Source organism: Haplochromis burtoni, unplaced genomic scaffold, assembly GCF_018398535.1.
Source record: "Haplochromis burtoni strain Fernald_Lab_line unplaced genomic scaffold, NCSU_Asbu1 Contig_3534, whole genome shotgun sequence".
NCBI classification, from domain to species: Eukaryota; Metazoa; Chordata; class Actinopteri; order Cichliformes; family Cichlidae; genus Haplochromis; species Haplochromis burtoni.
Window position 1 is genome coordinate 5835 of NW_024585895.1, and position 750 is coordinate 6584.

General features: G+C 45.1%; 1 protein-coding gene across 1 annotated transcript in view; it reads left to right on the plus strand.

The window, feature by feature from the left end:
- Positions 1 to 714, plus strand: part of LOC121813923 (butyrophilin-like protein 2) — a gene marked incomplete in the record, with an annotated part of 3029 nt that extends 2315 nt beyond the window's left edge. The window contains 1 exon segment of the mRNA XM_042217891.1: positions 32 to 714. Coding sequence (XP_042073825.1) covers positions 32 to 120 — 89 coding nt within the window.
- Positions 715 to 750: the final 36 nt, after the last annotated feature.

Here is a 750-nt window from a genome sequence, read left to right on the forward strand (position 1 = left end):
TTGTTTGTGACTTCTTGCGTTTCCTCTGCAGGGACAGATCAGGTCCAGGATCCAGCCGAGGACAACAAGGCTTTTGAAATGACTCCTCTGATGGACCAGCTTAGTCTGACTGGGCTCTGATTATGGATCTGACTGGTCTGTGAGTCAGAGGGAAAACACCAGTAAGGGGCTGAAGGGGATGAAGAGGGGACGATGCTGAGTTCCTCCACGTTCTGTGAGGATGTTTTCTGTTCACACAGCTGAACCCTGCAGTGGCTGTAGCTCAGCGCACTCATTTGTTACCACATTAGCACAAACAACACTCATCTTTTACTTACACATTTATATTGTACTTACCCATAATGCCTTGCTGTTCAGGTCTCAGCTGTGACCTGGGTGCTGTTTAGTTGATGTTTGGACCTCATGTCTGCACGGTCTCAGAGCTCCTACACGTGTGAGGCTTTAGTGTTGGCTGTGTCTGTGAAACTGCACAAAATATAAGACAACTAACACTTTAACATACATGTAGCTAACGAAGTGTACGAGGAAAAAGAACAAAATGTTTCTGTAAAATGCTGCTGAAGAGAAAAGAAATAAAGTCCATCATCTGTCTCTGTCTGATGTATGAGTCAGGTTTGGGTGGAGGGCATACATTTGTCCTTGTTATTCTTTACACAGTTAATCACCTTGGTTCACTCCTCACAACACCTCAAAGTGTGGAGGAAGCAGTGACTCCGATAACCAATCGTTACAACCAAGGTGTGGAGTTCA